The 16,599-nt window shown below is 44.3% G+C and overlaps 1 protein-coding gene across 2 annotated transcripts in view; it reads right to left on the bottom strand.

Annotated features, from left to right (window-relative positions):
• Nucleotides 1–2,601: 2,601 nt before the first annotated feature.
• tbc1d17 (TBC1 domain family, member 17) overlaps nt 2,602–16,599 on the bottom strand; it is a 44,842-nt gene continuing 30,844 nt past the window's right edge. For both annotated transcript variants that reach the window (XM_084329698.1, XM_084329697.1), the window contains exons 13-17: nt 11,299–11,398; nt 9,145–9,242; nt 8,334–8,450; nt 8,123–8,209; nt 2,602–3,581 (exon numbers count right to left, since the gene is read on the bottom strand). In XM_084329698.1, the coding sequence (XP_084185824.1) occupies nt 3,393–3,581; nt 8,123–8,209; nt 8,334–8,450; nt 9,145–9,242; nt 11,299–11,398 (591 nt within the window). In that variant the 3' untranslated portion in view covers nt 2,602–3,392. The remainder of the gene's footprint in view (nt 3,582–8,122; nt 8,210–8,333; nt 8,451–9,144; nt 9,243–11,298; nt 11,399–16,599) is intronic.

Consider the following 16,599-nt stretch of genomic DNA (forward strand, 5'->3'; position numbering starts at 1 on the left):
TTATTAAACTTTTTGGCATGGAGCTCACCCTCACGTGCCTCTCTATTCTCTAAGGAATCTCATTGTCAAAGCAACCTGTGTCCTATCACCCCCTCCTCCTCCCAAGTCCCTCTCCTTTTCCCCGCCCCTCCCTGCATGTGGCAATCTGCTCCCCCTGTTTAAAGAGCAGTCAATGCGCTGGGGAGGGCAGGGCGAGGTATGTGCAACAGACAGTGAAGCCAGGCAGGTCAATGAGCCGTATTGTCTCCTTTTACAAATCAGTGTCAGACAACAGCCCCTGGCCTTCTGCCTGCTGCGCTGTCCTCTCACACACACACACACGCTTTACACATTCATCGGGGCAGACACACTTTCACACACTCCTCGGGGGACTCCGCTGACGGTCACAATGGGGTCGCACTTACCAGTGGAGAATACAGATTGTATTTGACACAGTCATTACAGGTGGCTTTCCACACATTAACATTTAATTGGCAGCTCGTGTTTCGACTAGAAAAGCTAGGAGCTGTTTCGAGAAAAGATACACTGACGACCGGTGTGTGTAAAAACAAGTACGCCCGTTCTTTACGGTATAAATATACCGATGAAAGAGTATTCCTGTAAATAGGCTAAATGTACTTGCGTATCAAGAGTAAAAGTATACATTTCACATGACGCTCTCGTATTGTGACGCTTTGGAGGATTTGATCCCTTGACGCGTTGACCTCTGAAAAGGTTATGTAAAAGTGGTCGGTCGTCGGCATACGGTGGTGTCTCCGTTTACTTCCTCGTTGAATCGGCTCGCTTAAAAATGTAACTTTGATTAATCAAATGTTTAGTGTGATGTTTTTTCTTTTCTTTAAAGTAACTATTAACAGTATGATTGCGGGTAAATGTAGTGGGAGAAAAAGTAGGGTATTTCTATTGAAATGTAATGGGAGTAAAACTCTAAGCTCGGGTCAACCGTGTGAACCTCAAAACTGTACTTGATACAGTGATTAGATTAGATTACATTCAAATGTATTATCATTATACAGCACAAGTACAGTACAACAAAAATAAGTTTGGCATCCAACCAGAGTACAAATGTAACAGTAAAGTGCAATAGTAATATACAACATACATGTGGTTAAACTGGGTATAAAATATATAAATGAGTACTACTGAGTGTAGTGCTAAACAGATGTGTACAGTGATGCAGGTATAAGACAATATGGTAGTAGTCATACTGGCCAGCAGCGTAACTAGTGAGAGTAGGTATGGAATATGAACAGATATAGATATAGTATCTACAGATATGTAAAAAGGATTCTATGCAGGTATGTACAGACAGATGTAGGTAGATACTGTATATACAGTAATGAGATTAGGGAGCACGTTAAGTACTAAGGGTTAAGTACTTTTATTTTCTTCCCACCCCTGCTGACAATATAAATAATTTGGGCTGAATATCAATAACTTATATCCAAAGTATAAGCACAGACCCATTTTACTAAATGTAAGTGATATGAGCAGATCATTTTCTCAAATAAGACAATGTCTGAGAACCATGGCCTTTTCTTTTGAATGACTCATCTAAGCACAACGTGGCTCAATTCAGCCACGGCCTGAAATCCCAAGCATTGTCCTGGAGCAAAACCCAAATCCAGACACATCATCTACTGCAGAGATAAAAAGAAAAAAGCTTCCTAAAACACGACATACACCTCACACAAGAGACCGTAATCCCCAAACACTTGGCTGATTGTGGAATTAGTGAGAGAACATGCGGTTTAAGCCTGTTGAGGGGTCCTTCACCCATAAAACGTGCTTTGAGCTGCCATGAAAGCAGATTGAGTTTGAATGTAAGACTAAGTAAGTTTGTCTCTGGTTGTCAAGTGAGGTCAGGTCAAAGAGAGGGGGGGAGACGACGACACAGTGACAGATCGCCTGGCGTGTTTAAGTACCCCACTAAATTCATACGTCGCAGCTGTATTCAAACAACATGGATGGGGTAAGAGAGGGAGGGAGGGAGATGGACAGGCAAAAGGGAGAATCCAGCAGGCCCTGAGAAAAAGGGGCGTGGATGTCCCGCCCCTCATTTAACAGCTCATTTCCCAGGACAGTGGAGAACAGAGGTCCTATTTTCCACAGCCTTTTCACCTCACAGACACCTGCTGGTCCATGGGGGAGGAAGGCAAGAGGCGAGAGTTTAACCAGTTCACAAATTAACATCCTATATAAAGTCATGGGCAAAACAGCATCTTTTATTTTTGTCAAGTAAACAAAGTTTGACTCAAAATTGGCTGGTGTTTTTTCAGATGACATACTTTTGTTTTGCCCTTTCAAAAAGCAAACTCAGTTCCTCAGAAATAATAACTATCGGTTTGTTAAGCTGTTATTTTTCTAAGCACTTCTCTCGAGATTACTTTCACTTGACTTTTGCCTGTTGTGTCTGAGTGGGAGTAGTTATGTGCTGGTATAGTGTTATTTTATGTTTATGGAACTCATGTGGGAACTCATGTTATGTGCTGATAGTGTTATTTAATGTTTGAGATGAGAGAAAAACATCTACACAGCTGGAATAAGGCAAGGGTGCAGTTTCAAAGTGACATGAAAGAAAGTAAATAATAAATAAACAAATTTCGTTTTAATACCCTTTATTTGGTAAGATTCAACCTTTTATTTGGAAACAATTAATAGGTGAAAATGTCATGGCATAACGCGACAATTACAAACCTAAAAATATGATCACACTGCATGTCAATTCTATAAGGCATGCAAATTTTGCATAGGGCTGGAATGGCATTTATACAATACTAGTACCAACGCGCTCAGTCGGTCAGTTCATCCTTCATCTGAGAGTGGCCAAAGGGATGAGATATGAAGAGGGGAAAAACATCAACAAAACACAACGGATGTATATTGAAACAAGTGGGGAAAACCCACCAAGGAGAGAGTGGACGCGGATAAAAAAAGTGGGGACACGTAAAATAGCAGCCTGATACAAAAAGGGGGAACGGGTGGCAAAAAACACAGGACATGTAAACAATTAAAAAAAAGAAAAGTTACAGTTGTCACTTAGAAAGAGAACGGTGACATACATATATTTTATATTTAAAAAGGAAAAGCAACTGCATATATAACGACAGCGTTTAAATAACTTGGATAACAACATCCAAAAAACACTTTAAAATGCCTCTTTTCTCTCACCCAGCAATGCCCATCTGCAGCCTCCTCCAGCTGGTGGCGATAACAGTCTGAAATCCTCCTCTTTAACAGCTCAGTAGAGTATATTCAGCCTCCCTCATTGTCAACATCATTGAAAATGTCAATATCCATATCTCGTTATATATATATTTTCCTATATAAATATCTTTCACATATCAGGTAATTCCTATGATACAACGTGTCAATCATCCTTCCATTCAGAGTTAGGGGTAGGTGGGGGGTGGACGTGCTGCCTCTCCGCCGGAAGAGGGTGGGCTCGCTGAAGCAGCCCCCTCCTGCGATTGGTCGAGAAGGTGCTCCGACTCACTCGTCTCCGAGACCGGGCTCTCCTCTTCAGAACTGGAGGGAGGGACGTACATACCCAGAACCTCCTGCACCTTGACTGGCAGCTCCTGGGGTGGGCAGAGAAACACGGGGTGGGATGTTATAGTATCATGCTGATGATGACCAATCCTGTTGATATCCATGCTATTCCACTAACGACTGTCACAGACCAGTGGTACTAAACCTACACAGCTCTAGGGGGATCTACCAACCAGCCGGCCAAGGTGATAAGCGCTATAGGTCTTGCCTACCTTTACATCCAGAGTATTCTTATCCTTCATGCAGGCTAGCTGTGGTGGGAGTCGAACTCGGAGTCCCCTCAGCCGTCAGTTTTAATAAAATAGACGCAACGACATGGATTACACTTTATTATACAACTAATTCAGGGACACGGACACTAAATGGAAACAAGTCTGCAAATGAATGCAAAATAACTGCATATATATGGACTTTTATCCAAAGCGCTTTACTAATGCCTCACGTTCACCCATTCACTCACACAGACGGTGGAGGCAACTGTTGCAAGGTGCCAACCTGCTCATCGGGAGCAGTTAGGGGTTAAGCATCTCTCTCAAGGACGATTTGACACGCTGCTGAGAGGAGCCGGAATCAAACCCGGGAACCTTAAGATTACCAGACAGCCGCTCTACCCCCTGAGCCACTGTAGCCCCGTCTCTGGTCGGATTGGCTGACTGTTTAGTTTGCCATCTTGACGATCACGGACGTGTGCCAGGCCGCTCCATTCTGCTCTACTCTAGTCTACTCATCAGAGCCGGTGCAGGAAGGAAACATATCAGGTCAGGCAGGCGAGAGCGGGAATCGAACCGGGAACCTCCGGATTACCAGTCGACTGCTCTACCTCCTGAGCCACTGTCGCCCCAAGTGTATATTACCGCATTATATATCCATATCTGAATATACCTGCATATAATTCTTCTATATACCATTACCTACTATACACCTGCACATAACCCATATAACTCTGTATGATAGCATGTACAATAATGCTGTATATACTGTACAGTATATATATATATTTATTCTTACCGTATATATATATCTATCCACATCTGTCTGTACATACCTGCATATAATCCTTTTTACATATCTGTAGATACTAATCTACTATTAATCTACTAGAGTTGCAGGGAGATATTCGTCATATGAAGGCAAAATTGGTATAGTTTCACATTGTCTACTAAAAAACGCCAGAGGTTCAAAACATCTAAATAGAACTTTACATGTTGAAGAAAATATAAATTCCCTGATAAACCATGGAGTTATTCAACAAATCACAAGGTTTAATCACTGGGTGTTTTCTTAGGTTGAATATTGAATGCACACACAGAGGTAAATGTATGATGATGACTTTACACTGCCCCAGAAATAAAGTGTAGGTTCCCCTGAATCATAAAAGGTACAACACTTGATACTGACTCAACACTATGTCCAGGCGAATCTTTGTCTCTGTAGGCTTTAGAGCAGCGGTTCTCAAACTACGGGTCGCGACCCAAAGTGGGGTCGGGGCCCGGGTAGGTGACAGTGGGGTCGGGTCGCGCATTGGCAACAAAAAGAAAGAAAAAAGGATCAGGCGAAAATCTGACGAGCCCAACTCAGATCGTTTTCTCCACCTGGCAGCTGTGTGTATTTGCCATGTCTCGCCCCTTCATCAACGGAGGCCACACAGTATTCCAATCTGCTTGATGGCTTTTTGGAGGAACAGAATGTAGCACAAAATTATTTGAAGCCCATTATCTGTAGCCACATAGAAGGGCTCATTGAACAATTTCTGAACTATTTTCCCGAAAGAAAAGAGCACTGACAATTTGGACAAATGGATCCAAGATCCGTTCATTACGCAACAGGCCTCCCACTGGAGGAGCAAATTGATCTTTCAGAGTAGAAGCGGATCTCCGCCTCTTTCTCAGCAAAACGCAGCCACGTATCATGGAACTGTTCAAATGTACAAGCACACCCTTCCCATCAAGTCTCGTTTTAGTTTATTATTGAAAAGCGCATGTGAATTTTTATTTTTTTTTATGTTCTGGAAACATATTTTGGCTAAATATGCCTCGTTTTATAAATGTGTATACAGAAAATAATTCCGTTGCTTTGTTGATAATATTCATTAATTTCATTGATAACATTGAGCTGTAATAAAAATTTCTAATATGCATGATCAAGTTCAACAACGTGTGCTTTTATTTTGATATTCCTTATTTCCACATTGAAATTACGCAATACATTAACACTTCCGGCACCAACAGCAGAGGGCGCTGATGGCCCTTCAGCACCAGTGCTTTATCCAATGTAGGATAAGACTTATTTGCGAGTGCTTAAAATATATCAAATATAATAGCAATAGATCTAAATAACACGGTGATCGTCAGTGAGTTGCTTCCAGTCAACATGCACAAAACAGATAATTTTTTCATACATACATTTCCGTTTTATACCGTGATGAATATGAATATATTTCTAGAGCGTTCTGTCTCATCTCAATAAACTCTGAATAAACTTGTGCCATTTGTCGCTTGATTTATGAATCGTTTTCAAATAAACCCTAGATTATCGATATTATATGCGTCATCATGGGCGAACAGAAGCGGGGTCTGAAAAATCGCTTCTCCGTACTTTGGTCGGCGCGAACCTCACACACACACGCTCCCGATGGCGGTGAAAGGAACATCTGATTACCGTAACCCAAGTTTCGTAACATAAAGTCCTTACCTCACATCTGATGTCATGCAAAAAGATTAATCCAATTCCTGATCGCCATTCCAAATATTGATCGTGTTTATTGATCCAACGTTATATGTACAAAACATATAATCCACGCTGCTCCGAGTGTCCCCAGTCAATGTGTTAACGATACTGCATGCCCGAGAAGGAAAACCTAGACCGGACTTCTTAGATTGATGCACAGCCCCAGCCAGAGGGATTCCAATGATGTGCAATACCATCCGGGAGACGTTAGGCGGCGGTATTTGCCCTTTGCGAGCTCAGACCCATTCCCAATGATAACGTCAGGCTGGATGGATGAAAAATGAATGGATATAGCGAATAAAAGAAATATCGATTACAACCCGGGATTTCTCGGGTTTGGCGCCCAGAGCATGGCGAGTTAACCCGACTTATCTCGGGTTTGGCCTCCAAAGGGTTAAGTGTGGGGTCGCCAAAAAGATTCCTAAATAAAATGGGGTTGTGGTATAAAAAAGTTTGAGAACCCCTGCTTTAGATGGTTAAATAAAAGGACGAGTGAGTCGCTTTATAACAAAAATAAAATCGTTTTTAGTGCAGTGGGCAGGAGCTTGGTAGTGAAATAAAACTGTCGACTAATGTTAGCTTGCAACATTTAGCTAGACAACATTATGCTTGCTAGACTAGTCGTGAAATGCTAGGCATAACTAGGGCTGGATAATATTATCTAGAGGAAATGATTGTGTACATGATCAGTTACACCAATATCAGCCTCATGGAAATTATTGAAAGGAGGCGATGTCAATTTAATAGCCTACATTTTCAACTTCACAGACACATAAATGTAGTAAAAAAAGAAAGGGAAAAAAAGTTGAATATCTCCTTTGAATGTAGTAGAGTAAAAGTATAAAGCTCCCTAAAATATAAATAACAAAGTATAAGTACCTCTAGTACAAGTACCTCTAAGAACAAGTACCTCTAAGGACAAGTACATCTAAGGACAAGTACCTCTAAGTACAAGTAACTGTAAGAACAAGTACCTCTAAGTACAAGTACTATATTACCCCCAGTCCTGGCTTCACTCCATTGGCTCCCCGTCCGTCTCCGTATTGATTTTAAATGACTGCAGACTGTTTTTAAAGCACTACATGAACTGGCTCCATTGTACCTGGCTGAGCTCCTGCACCACCACACCCCATCCAGAGCCCTAAGGTCTGCTGACCAGCTGCTGCTGGAGGTGCCCAGGACCAGGCTCAAAACCAGGGGGACAGAGCCTTCGCTGCTGCAGCCCCTCGGCTCTGGAACAGCCTCCCCCCACATTAGGTCTGCCCAGAGCCTAGAGGCCTTTACACCACTGCTTAAAACGCACCTTTTCTCCATGGCCTTTGATCAGAGTTAGCCTGCCACCTGTCAACTATGTTTGCTGTTACTCTGGACTTTTTGTATCCATTTTATTACTTCTCGTCTCTTTTTATATTGCACCTTGCTCTTGTTTCTTAGTGTATTATACGTATTTACTGTAATTTTAGGGTATTTTATTTGTTACTGTACTGTATGTGTTTTTTATTGTGTAAAAGCACTTTGGGTGGCTTTTAGTCATTGTAAACGTGCTATATAAATAAAGCTGACTTGACTTGACTCTAAGTACCTCTAAGAACAAGTACCTCTAAGAACAAGTACCTCTAAGAACAAGTACCTCTAAGTACAAGTACTATATTACCCTCAGCCCTATGGGGTAGTTAAAAAGGTTGACTGCACAAAATCTATTTTAGTTTCGTTCTTTTAATTTTTTTTTGAATGAGGGAAACTTGAATAAAGAACACATCGTTATGATATTATGACATTTATTTCATAGTGTAGCATCATCATTGAGACTTTCAGAACAGTAAACTCCTGGGTCTGAATGTACCTTGCAGTAGGCCAGCTGTAGATAGATGGCCTCTGCTCCACGCAGAACCGTCTGCAGGTCCAGCTTCATCGTCAGTTCATTGATGTGCTGTGGAAAATTATTGTGATCAAAACACTTGGCACTAAGGACATTAAGACACAGTTCAAAGCCGCCCACACACACACACACACACACACACACACCAACTCAACATCCATCAACACACACACACCTTCAAAATAGTGTTGAAATCATGATCTGAGCCAATCAGCTCCCCTCTTTGCGACTGCAGAATGGAACAAGCTATCAGCAGGTGGAAGTTCTCACAGGGCAGGCGGGTCCACAGAACCTGAGAAAGAAAACAGGGGATTCAGCCATCTGTGGAGTTTTTGATTTGTATTTATTTCAGTGTCATACACCCCAAAAGGTACCCAGGCAGCCCCCATGTGCTTGCAAGGCACATATACACCTATTCCCGTATGTGTGCATTAAAAGAAACACTTTGAACATTTGGGGAAATTGCACTTATTTACCATCTCCCACAGAGTTAGAGAAGAGGATTGATATCAGTTTCATCTTTGTGTGTCCAGTAGCCTCAGAGAGAGATCCAGGTGCATGCTAGTCTATCTAAGCACAAGGACTGGAAGCAGTAGGGAGCAGCTAGCCTAGCTCCGTCAAAGGTGAAGAAATACAACTTCCAACAACTCCAAAACTGACACACGGATATGAAATTGATCAATATTCACGACCGACATATCGACAAATAAGTGTATTTCCCAAAATATTGGAGTGTTCCTTTAATGTATGTATTTATATACTACAACCACTGTGTATAGTATATGTACAAGGTGGACGGACCAACTCTATCAGAAGTACACACTCCCTCTGATCCACCAACAACACACACGTATATAGTGATATGTACAGTACATGATATAAAAGAACACTTAAAAGCTACAATTGTACGTTCACTTGTGGAAAATAATGCATAAATGTATGAGCAGGCATAGTGCTCAGTTAGTTAGTAACCATCCTGTTCTCACCTCCCATAAGATCAGGATGTCCTCAAAGGAGAACTCTCTCTTGAACCAGATGAGTAACCAGCGGAAACAGAAGCAGAGAGAACCGCTGTCCTGAGAGTCTGATGGGGGGAGGAGAAAAGAAACATGTCAAAAACTCAGTTCCTTTTTATTTGTATGCTTCTTATAAGATCAGTTACAGTGGAGGCCGACAGGAAAGAGAGAGCAAGAGAGAGAGAGAGAGAGAGAGAGAGAGAGAGAGAAAAAAAAGAGAAAGAGAGATAGGAGAGAAGAGAAAAAAAAAATAGAAATAAGATAATATATTCCTTTATTGATCCCCTTGGGGAAATTCAGGCATCATAGCAGCATGAGAGAGGGGGGGAGGTACAGGTAGTAGAAGACATGGTACAGGTCATAGAATTATAGTACAGTGGAGAAGTACAAATACAACTAGAATAAAAAGGCAGTGTAAACATATGGGCAACAAGGTGCAAGATGAGGGTATGTATGCCCTCTCAGTTATATTTGCCCTATAATAAATATAGTTACAATATATAATCTAATAATCCAATAATCTAAATATAATCTAATATATAATCAACAAATGCAAAATATATGCTCTGATGAAGCATACAGTATACACATAAGGTGCGGTATGCATAAGGTAAGTATATATTGTCCTTTTAGAGAGAGATGACATACAGCAAATATTATGAATCAGAATTGAATCTATGCCGTTGCCAGTATACGGTATTTGTACCACCAGGACACCCCAAAGATGAATGATTTTTTTTTTTTTTAATCCACTTTTTCTCCCATTTTCTATTTTCCTCCCATCCCAATTTCGTATCATCCAATTCAACCCTCCCCTGTCTCGAACGCTGTTTCTTGCCTCCCACAAGCCGGCTGCAATGTGGACTAAGTCATACATAGCACGAGTCCCCTCCGATACTCGAGGTAACAGCAGTCGCATCTTTTCACCTCTTTTCACATCTTTACTACGCAGGCGCACCAACCGACCTGTAGGAGTCGCTGTCCACAACGCCCGATCCCCACCCATCAGTTTCCCACCCCCTAATACGGCCAATGTGTATTAGTATGAACGACCAGCTAAACTGAAAGCAATGTGGAGCGCTGGGCTCGAACAGGCAAGCCCAGCGTCTCCGTCATTCGTGGCGAGCGCCTTGCCCACTACGCCACGTAGCCGACCAGGATGTCATTATTTATATAGCCTGCCTATCAGGCAAAAAAAAATAATTCTAACGGAAACACCGATACCGTGATATATACCGTTACCGTCTATGCTTCAAATTATACCGTGATATACATTTTAGACCATACCGTCCACCCCTACGCTGGGCTCGAACAGGCGAACCCAGCGTCTCCAGTATTCGTGGTGAGCGCCTTGCCCACTGCACCACGTAGCCGCCCAAAGATGAATGATTCTTTAAAAATATATATATATATATATATATATATATATATTATCTTTCCCCCCCCTTCTTTTTCCGTTTTTCTCCCATCCCAATGTTAGTCGTTATGCCAATTCCCAATCCCCTTCCTGGTTGTTGCGCACTCTACCCCCTACCATCGGTCCGGGAGGGCGGAGACTATCACATGCTTCCTCAGACACATGTGTAGCCAGCCCACCGCTTCTTTTCACCTGGCAGCGCGGACTCTCACTGGGAGAGTGTAACGTGTGGAAGGGTCACACTACCTCTCCCAGATCCTTCCCTTGCTGTGCAGGCGCCCCGACCGAACTGTAAGAGTCGCTGTTTACAACAACAACCAGGACCCACCCACGGCTTCCCACCCGCTAACACTGCCAGTTGTGTTAATATGGACGGTCGGCCAAGCCGGAGGCACCACAGCCGGATTCGATCCCACTGGCTCTGTGGTGGTAGACAGACGCTTAGTCCGCTGCGCTACCCGGCCGCCCGAATGATTAGTTTTTCATTGGATTTTTATTGAATCAGTTTGTATGTCTATCATGAGGATCAGTATTTATTTTAGTATTTATTCTAGTTATTTAGTATTTAATGGCTATAACCGAGACCCGAGTACTGTATTTCGTGCTTCCATGTCACATGGACAATAAACATGACAGGCTTTGAAGAGAAACAAGAGTGACTTTCCGACAGTAAATGTTTGTGACCGTTTGAGTGTGAGGCAGCGTACCCAGGTAGTCAAACAGCTCTGGGTCCAGAGCCTTCAGCAGGATGCTGAGCTGGAGGAGCTGCTTCTTCATGGCCTCCTGAGACTCCTCGAAGTTCTGGTGCTGTGAGGAGGAGCAAAACAAACTGTGTTCATTCAGTAACCTGTGGCCTCATTTACATTTACATTTAGTCATTTAGCTGACGCTTTTATCCAAAGCGACTTACAAGTTCTGTGCGACAAGACAGCAAGAAGGGTATAACTCTATCAGCTGAGTAACAATGTTCATCAAAGTGTTGCGTGTTACAGTGTAGGTTAGTTTATTAGGACAAGTGCATGACATTAAGGTTAGTCGGGGTTAGATTTTTTTTTTTTTTTTTTTTTTTTTTTTTTTTTATCATTTCAGATAATGGTTGAAGAAGTGAGTCTTTAGTCGACGGCGAAAGATTGGACGCGATTCGGCTGTCCTAACTGAGATGGGTAGTTCATTCCACCATTGTGGGGCAAGGACTGAGAATAGGCGGCTTCTCTTTGATGACCCTCCGGGAGCTTGGATAGGAGTAGATCTGAGGCGGCCAGAAGACGCAGAGCGTAGGGATCTTGAGGGTGTGTAGTTAGAGACCATTGACCGGAGGTAGGCGGGAGCGGTTCCCTTTGCCGCACGGTATGCTAGGTCGAGGGCCTTGAAGCGGATACGTGCAGCAATGGGGAGCCAGTGCAGGTCCCTAAGAAGTGGGGTGACATGGGCTGACTTCGGTAGGTTTGAGATCAGGCGGGCCGCTGCATTTTGAATGAGTTGAAGAGGCTTGGTGGCAGTGGCCGGGAGGCCAGCTAGCAGTGCGTTGCAGTAGTCGAGGCGGGAGATGACTGTTGATTGGACGAGGAGTTGGGTGGCTTCTTTTGTCAGGAAGGGGCGTATCCTTCTGACGTTGCTCAGGAGGAATCTGCAGGTTCTGGTTGTCGCTGCGATGTGAGCAGAGAAGTTCAACTGGTCGTCGAGGACAACACCAAGGTTCTTGGCGGTCGGCGACGCGGTCACAGCTGCATTCTCGACTGTGATGGAGAGGTCGGTCAGGGGGGAGGATTTGGCCGGCAGGTGGAGCAATTCTGTTTTGCTTAGGTTCAGTTTGAGGTGGTTGGTCGTCATCCAGGCGGAGATGTCGGACAGACAGGCCGAGATCCGCTCAGAGACGTGGATATCTGAGGGAGGGAAGGAGAGGAAGAGTTGAGTATCATCGGCATAACAATGATATGAGAAGCCATGAGATGTGATAATGTTACCCAGTGATTTAGTGTAGAGGGAGAAGAGAAGGGGTCCTAGGACCGAGCCCTGGGGGACACCCGTCCGGAGGGGGCGGGTGGCCGACAGAGTCCCTCTCCATGACACTTGGTAGGAGCGGTCATTGAGGTATGATGTCAGCCATGTCAGCGCAGATCCAGCCACTCCCATTCCTGCGAGGGCCGCGAGGAGGATCTGATGGTTGACTGTGTCGAAGGCTGCAGATAGATCTAGGAGAATCAGGACAGAGGAGAGGCCTTTCGCTTTTGCTAAGTGAAGTGCCTCTGTGACCGCAATGAGGGCCGTTTCTGTGGAGTGGCCAGTCCGGAAGCCAGACTGATTGGGGTCTAGGAGGTCATTCTGTAAGAGATAAGCAGTAAGTTGGTTGGATACAGCACGTTCAAGTGTTTTAGAAAGGAAGGAGAGAAGAGAGACAGGGCGATAGTTGGCTATGACGGTGGGGTTCAGGGTTGGTTTTTTTATGAGGGGCGTGACTCTGGCTTGTTTTAGGGAGGTGGGGACCACCCCCGAGTTGAGTGAGGAGTTGATGGTTGCAGTTAGGAATGGGAGGATGTCCGGTGCTATGGTCTGGAGGAGTGGGGAGGGTAGCTGGTCCAGCTGGCATGTAGTCGGACGGTTCGACGTTACCAGTGTCAGGGTCTCGGCTTCTGTAATGGGAGAGAAAGATGACAGAGTGAAGGATGAGGTTCTCGATTCAGCGTTTGGAATGGGTGGGGGTTGGGAGAAGGAGCTGCGGATGTTCTCCACTTTTTCCTCAAAGAAGATCGCAAAGTCTTCGGCAGAAAAAGATGAGGGAGGAGGAGGTGGGGGGGGAGTGAGGAGGGAGGACATGGTAGCATGCAGTTTGCGAAGATTCTTGGCAGAGGCCTCGATCCTATGGTGAAAGAAAGAAGCTTTGGCATTAGTAATGGTTTTGGAGAATGTTAACAAGAGGTTGTGATATGTGTCGATGTCAGCAGTGAGGCGTGACTTTCTATACTTCCTCTCAGCCGCTCTCAGGACCTGTCTTTGTTCTCTCACTGCATCCGTCAGCCATGGACTGGGTGGGGAACGGCGGGCAGGTTTCTCAACGAGGGGACAGAGCTTGTCGAAGGAGGTTGCAAGGGCTGAGAGGAGGGTGGAGGTTGCCATCTCTGTGGGGAGAGCAGAGAAGGTGTCACTCAAAGGTAGAGCGGATATTATGTCAGAGGAGAGGGTGGAGGGGGATAGGGAGGGCAGGTTGCGTCTGAGTGAGACGGTTTGAGTTGGGGTGAAGACTTTTCGGTTAAGCATGAGAGTTAGTGAGAAGGATATGAAGGAATGGTCAGATACATGTAGGGGAGTTACCGTGGTGTTAATGATGCTGGAGTTACGGGAAAATATGAGATCCAAGGAGTTGCCTGCTTTGTGGGTGGGAGGCATGGCAGTGGGAGTCAGGTCAAATTGTTGTAGGAGGGAGACCACTGGGACCGACTGAGATGAGTCAGGCAGGTTGAAGTCGCCCAATAGAAGGAGCGGGGTACCATCTTCCGGTAAGGAGCTTAGAAGCATGTCCAGCTCATCTGTGAAGTGATCGAGGGGACCTGGAGGGCGATAGAGTGTAACAATGACCTCTCTAATGCGAACCCTAAGCTTAAAGGAACACGGCAACATTTGGGGGGAAATAGCTTATAGTCTTCTCCAGAGAAAGACAAGACGATAGATACCAGTTTCCTCTCGGTGCGTTCAGTAGAAAGCTATCTGGCTGCACGTTAGCCTAGCTTAGCACAATGAATGGAAGCGGACATGACCGGTTAGCCTTCGGGAGAGGTGTTAGTTGGACAATGCCTAGGCTAACCGGCCATGTCCACTTCCCAAAATGTTGGCGTGGTCTTTTATGCCTAAGCATTTTATTATAAATACCTTTCAGTTCAAGAAAATGTACAAAGAACAACTATACTTTATTAAGTCGAGGGGTAACAGGTTTCCGTATGATTTTTTTTTTATTGTTAAATAATGGTAATCTATATATTTCTATTGTTTATTTATCGTTTTGAGTAAGGGGGCAGGCAACATAAGATTTTCTTCTCCCGGATCCTTTTTGTCATGGAATGTGAAAATTGAGATGGGCTTTGATTATGATATATATATATTTTTTTACTTTTATGGAATTGTGCATTACCATGAACAGAACAAATACAAATTATATTAAATAAAATTGTATTAAAAGCAATTCAAAGTGTGTGTAAATATATGGTTTGAATAACTGAATAATCTGATATGACCTTTCCCTCTCACCTCCATCACTCCTAATCAATGCATACAGTGTGTTGTGAGATCAATCAATCAAATTTATTTATATAGCATGTTTAAACATGACGCTTGTCAACCAAAGTGCTTCACATAGCTAAGCTAAGAACAAAGAAAAGTATAAAATAAACAGAAAAAAAAAATCAACGGATAGACAAAGGAAAAACAGAACAACACGTCAACAAGTACGGCAAGAGTCAAAGTGAGTCAGGGAAGGCCAGGCGATATAGGTGGGTTTTGAGTTTTGATTTAAAAGACTCGATGGAGGGGGCAGATTTAATGGACATGGGGATGCTGTTCCAGAGGTCAGGGGCTGCGACCGCAAAAGCACGCCCCCCCCCCCCTAGACTTGAAGTTAGACCTACGGGTGGTTAGGAGACCCTTATCAGCCGATCTGAGGGCCCTGGCGTTGGTATAGGGGGTGAGGAGGTCTGCTAGGTAAGCAGGGGCCTTACCATTTAGGGCTTTGTAAACCAATAAAAGGACCTTGAAGTCTATTCTAAAGTGCACCGGGAGCTAGTGGAGGGAGGCAAGTACAGGGGTGATGTGAGCTCTCTTCCGGGTACCTGTGAGCAGTCTAGCGGCAGCGTTTTGGGGGAGTTGTAGACGGGCTATGGTGGATTTATTTAGCCCCAGGTACAGGGAGTTACAGTAGTCTAAGCGTGAGGATATGAAGGCGTGAATTACTCTTTCCAGGTCTGAGGGGGAGAGAATGGCCTTGATCCTGGCTATGGACCGGAGCTGGAAAAAACACCCCTTCACCACGAGTTTACCTGCCTATTGAAGGAAAACTCGGGGTCAAAGAGCACGCCCAGGTTTTTAACAAAGGGCTTGACTAGGGGAGACAGCTACCCAGGCTGCTGGCAATGACACTGGTTTGGTTCAGAGGGCCGAAAAGGAGGATTTCACACTTTGACTGATTGAGCTGCAGAAAATTGTGTGCCATCCAGCATTTGATGTCGTCTAGGCAGGAACAAAGACTGTCGAGATTGTTTGTATTGTTGGGTTTCATGGGGAGATAGACCTGAGTGTCGTCAGCATAAAAATGGAAAGAGATGTTGTGTTTTTTAATGATCAGACCAAGGGGCAGCATGTATAGGGAGAATAGGATAGGGCCAAGGATAGAGCCTTGTGGAACCCCGCAAGAGAGAGAGGCAGAGGGGGAGGAGCAGTTTCCGATATTAACGGAGAAGCTTCCATCACTGAGATACTGGTATGAGATTCTAAGCTGTATAACCATCCACTGTTCATAGGACTCCGTTCAATTTAGAAACACCATCAAATATCCCCTCGACAGACATCCTTATCGTAGCTACAATCCACCACTGGAGGTTTAGTAGTTTGCTTTCTGCAGTGAGAATTCCTAGTTCCTCTCAGGCCATAACTTTGACAGAGAGTCCCAGGTAAGTGTTTGAATCACTTGAAAATCAGTGTTTGAAATCCTTGCTGTCCTGTCCTGGTCCTGTTGGATCTCAGTGTAGCTTTCGACACGGTAGACCACGGTATCCTGTTAGACAGGCTCAGGGAGTGGGTGGGCCTCACTGGGAGCGCCCTAAATTGGTTTGCCTCCTACCTTAACACATTCAGTGCCAAAGACGACATATTACGTTTTTGGGCGTCAACCGTTCAGTGCCAAAAACTTTTTGGGATCGGTTGATCTTTTGACTTTGATCCCCGCTCTACAGATCTGCCGGGAGCGATCTGGATCATTTAGGCACGTCCCCACACATTAGAACTGCATTCTGATCGACTATCAC

This window comes from Notolepis coatsorum, assembly GCF_963971535.1.
Source record: "Notolepis coatsorum genome assembly, chromosome: 14".
Classification (NCBI taxonomy): domain Eukaryota; kingdom Metazoa; phylum Chordata; class Actinopteri; order Aulopiformes; family Paralepididae; genus Notolepis; species Notolepis coatsorum.